The sequence below is a fragment of the Sesamum indicum genome, linkage group LG3, assembly GCF_026168435.1.
Source record: "Sesamum indicum cultivar Baizhima isolate 11 linkage group LG3, ASM2616843v1, whole genome shotgun sequence".
NCBI classification, from domain to species: Eukaryota; Viridiplantae; Streptophyta; class Magnoliopsida; order Lamiales; family Pedaliaceae; genus Sesamum; species Sesamum indicum.
This window is the reverse complement of record NC_142659.1, coordinates 13,158,064-13,160,428: the sequence shown is the minus strand read 5'-3', so window position 1 is coordinate 13,160,428 and position 2,365 is coordinate 13,158,064. Positions and strand designations below refer to the sequence as shown.

General features: G+C 44.3%; 1 protein-coding gene across 1 annotated transcript; it reads right to left on the bottom strand.

Moving 5' to 3' along the window:
• Window positions 1–311: 311 nt before the first annotated feature.
• On the bottom strand, window positions 312–2,158 carry LOC148788675 (uncharacterized). The gene is made up of 6 exons (XM_088878087.1): window positions 1,778–2,158; window positions 1,502–1,636; window positions 1,220–1,407; window positions 882–1,104; window positions 485–688; window positions 312–401 (listed from the first exon to the last, which is right to left on the bottom strand). Exons 1-6 carry the CDS (start codon window positions 2,156–2,158, stop codon window positions 312–314), a joined length of 1,221 nt encoding a protein of 406 aa, XP_088734213.1.
• Between the last annotated feature and the right edge of the window lie 207 nt (window positions 2,159–2,365).

The window sequence follows — 2,365 nt, the reverse complement described above, 5'->3', positions numbered from 1 at the left end:
TGTACTCGTCCTGCATAAGATAAAGTTGTGCCCTCCCATCCTTTAATGCGCTGATCCAGTTTTTACAGTAAGGGCCGGCAATTCAAAATAGTGAGTCGTGATGAGATAAGAGGAAGTCCCAAATACTTCATTGGCAGAAATCCCTCTTGGAAGTGGAGTTGGTCAATAAGCAAATCCCAAATCCCCATAGCTGACCATTAGATAATAAAGTTACTCTTTTGGGCCCTGACCCGAAGGCCGGACAAATTCCCAAATAAGTCAAGTCCCTGTTTGAGCACTTATACGGAATCTAGCTCAGCCCGGTAGAACAGTTATAGGTCATCAGCAAATCCAAGCTGAATCAATCTCAACGGCTCGCATTTCCAGTGAAAAACAAACCTCCTGTCTTGATTAATTAGTTGCTGCAAAATAAGATTCAAAACTTTCATAATCAAGACAAATAAATATGGGGACATGGGGTCTCCTTGGCGAAGACCCCGAGCACCAGCGAAGAAACCATATGGTTTCCCATTAATCCAACAGAGAACGAGGTAGTAGTAATACATTCTTCCACCCAATGAATAAGCTTGTCAGGAAATCCAAAGAGCTGCAAGGTAGTAATGAGGAAATCCCATTCAACTGTATCATATGCCTTAGGCATATCTAGCTTAAGGGCATAGTGAGGTGGCAAGCGCCTGTTGATTATACCCTGTAAAAAGCTCCTGCGCCAGTAGTATATTATCGCTAATATAGCGAACTGGAACAAAGGCTGTTTGCACTGGACTAATAAGTTTATCCATCACCAAACTCATTCTTTGCACAATGATTTTAGTAATGACTTTATACAAAACATTACAACAAGCAATCAGTCTAAAGTCAGATACACATGTAGGATTGTGTACCTTGGGGATGAGTGCCAGAACCGTAGCATTCACCTGTCTCAAGAGTCGGCCAGTGGTGAAGAAATCCCGAACAACCTGCATCACTTCAGCACCCATAATAGGCCATGCTGCTTGATAAAATCCCGAGGTATACCCATCTGGCCTAGGGGCTTTATCAGCTGCAATATCAAATATAGTCAATTTAACCTCATCATTTGACACCGGCGCATCATCATTGGAGCCTCTTCATTGGACACAATGTGGAGTACCCACGGACATAGGTACCGAAGGTCTAGAAACCTTCTGCCCCGCTCGCACCCCAGCATGTTGCCATAGAACCCAATAAACTCCTGGATCACCTCCTGCTAATCCGTACGAGTATGGCCAAGCTCATCATCAATTTGGAAAGTTCACCGTTTTGTACGGCGCTGCGCAATTTTTCGGAAAAAGTACTCGCGAGCATTGATCTCCTCCTTTCATCCATTGCATCTTGGCACGCTGCTGAAGTATAACATGCTGAAGCTGAACTGCTCGTGCATATATCAATCTGCAACAATGCTCAAGTGACAAGAGTAGAGAATTATGTTGATCCATGCTGAGTAACCGCTGAGCCGTATCAAGAAGTCCTTGGCCAGTTGCACATTACGTGACAAATCCGCCTTATTGCTTCGCTGTTGTCGAAACACGGGCTTTAGTGCTTTGATTTTACGCATAACCGAATACATCGGAATTCCCACAATATGGTGCCGCCAAATATTCTGCGCACTAGGAATAAACTGGGAGGATAAAGTAAGATAGTTATCAAAACGAAACATACCTCACAACTGTTGTTGGGTGTCCCCTCTAAGAACAAGGGGGGAATGATTGGAAGTACGTGGTGTGAGGCTTATGTAGGAAGCCCTCGGCCATCTCATCACCCATATGTCATCCACTAGCATTCGATCCAATCGCTTCCATAAACTACGGGAATCAGTACTACAATTGTGCCACGCAAGCCATTCCCCTTGCATAAGCAAAGAGGGCAAGCCAGTATGCACGATACAATCATTAAACTCATCACTAGCTAGTCGATTGTCACCTGCCTGGCCACATACTTCGCTAGAATTGCGCACCACATTAAAATCACCTCCTACCAGCCACATCTCCTCAGAACACTGCCCTGCAAGTGTAATAAGTGCCTGCCAAAGCTCTCGGCGGGCAGTAATATCGTTCGCTCCATAGACAATCGTAATAGTATAGACATTATGCACATTCCTCATACGGACCCGACAATGGATATATTGTGCACCAATATCCATAATAGTGACATCAAGTTATTCATCATTCCATGCAAGCCATATTCGATTCCCAAAACTCACATAATCAGTAAACCACTTCCAACGAGGAAGTGTAGCAAGTTGAATACATACCGCATTTGTCGCTTGGACCCGTGTTTCCAAGAGGTCGAGAAATTGTAAGTGATAATCCTCAACCAGGATAGAGACTGCAAGTTGGTGGTCTCGCCT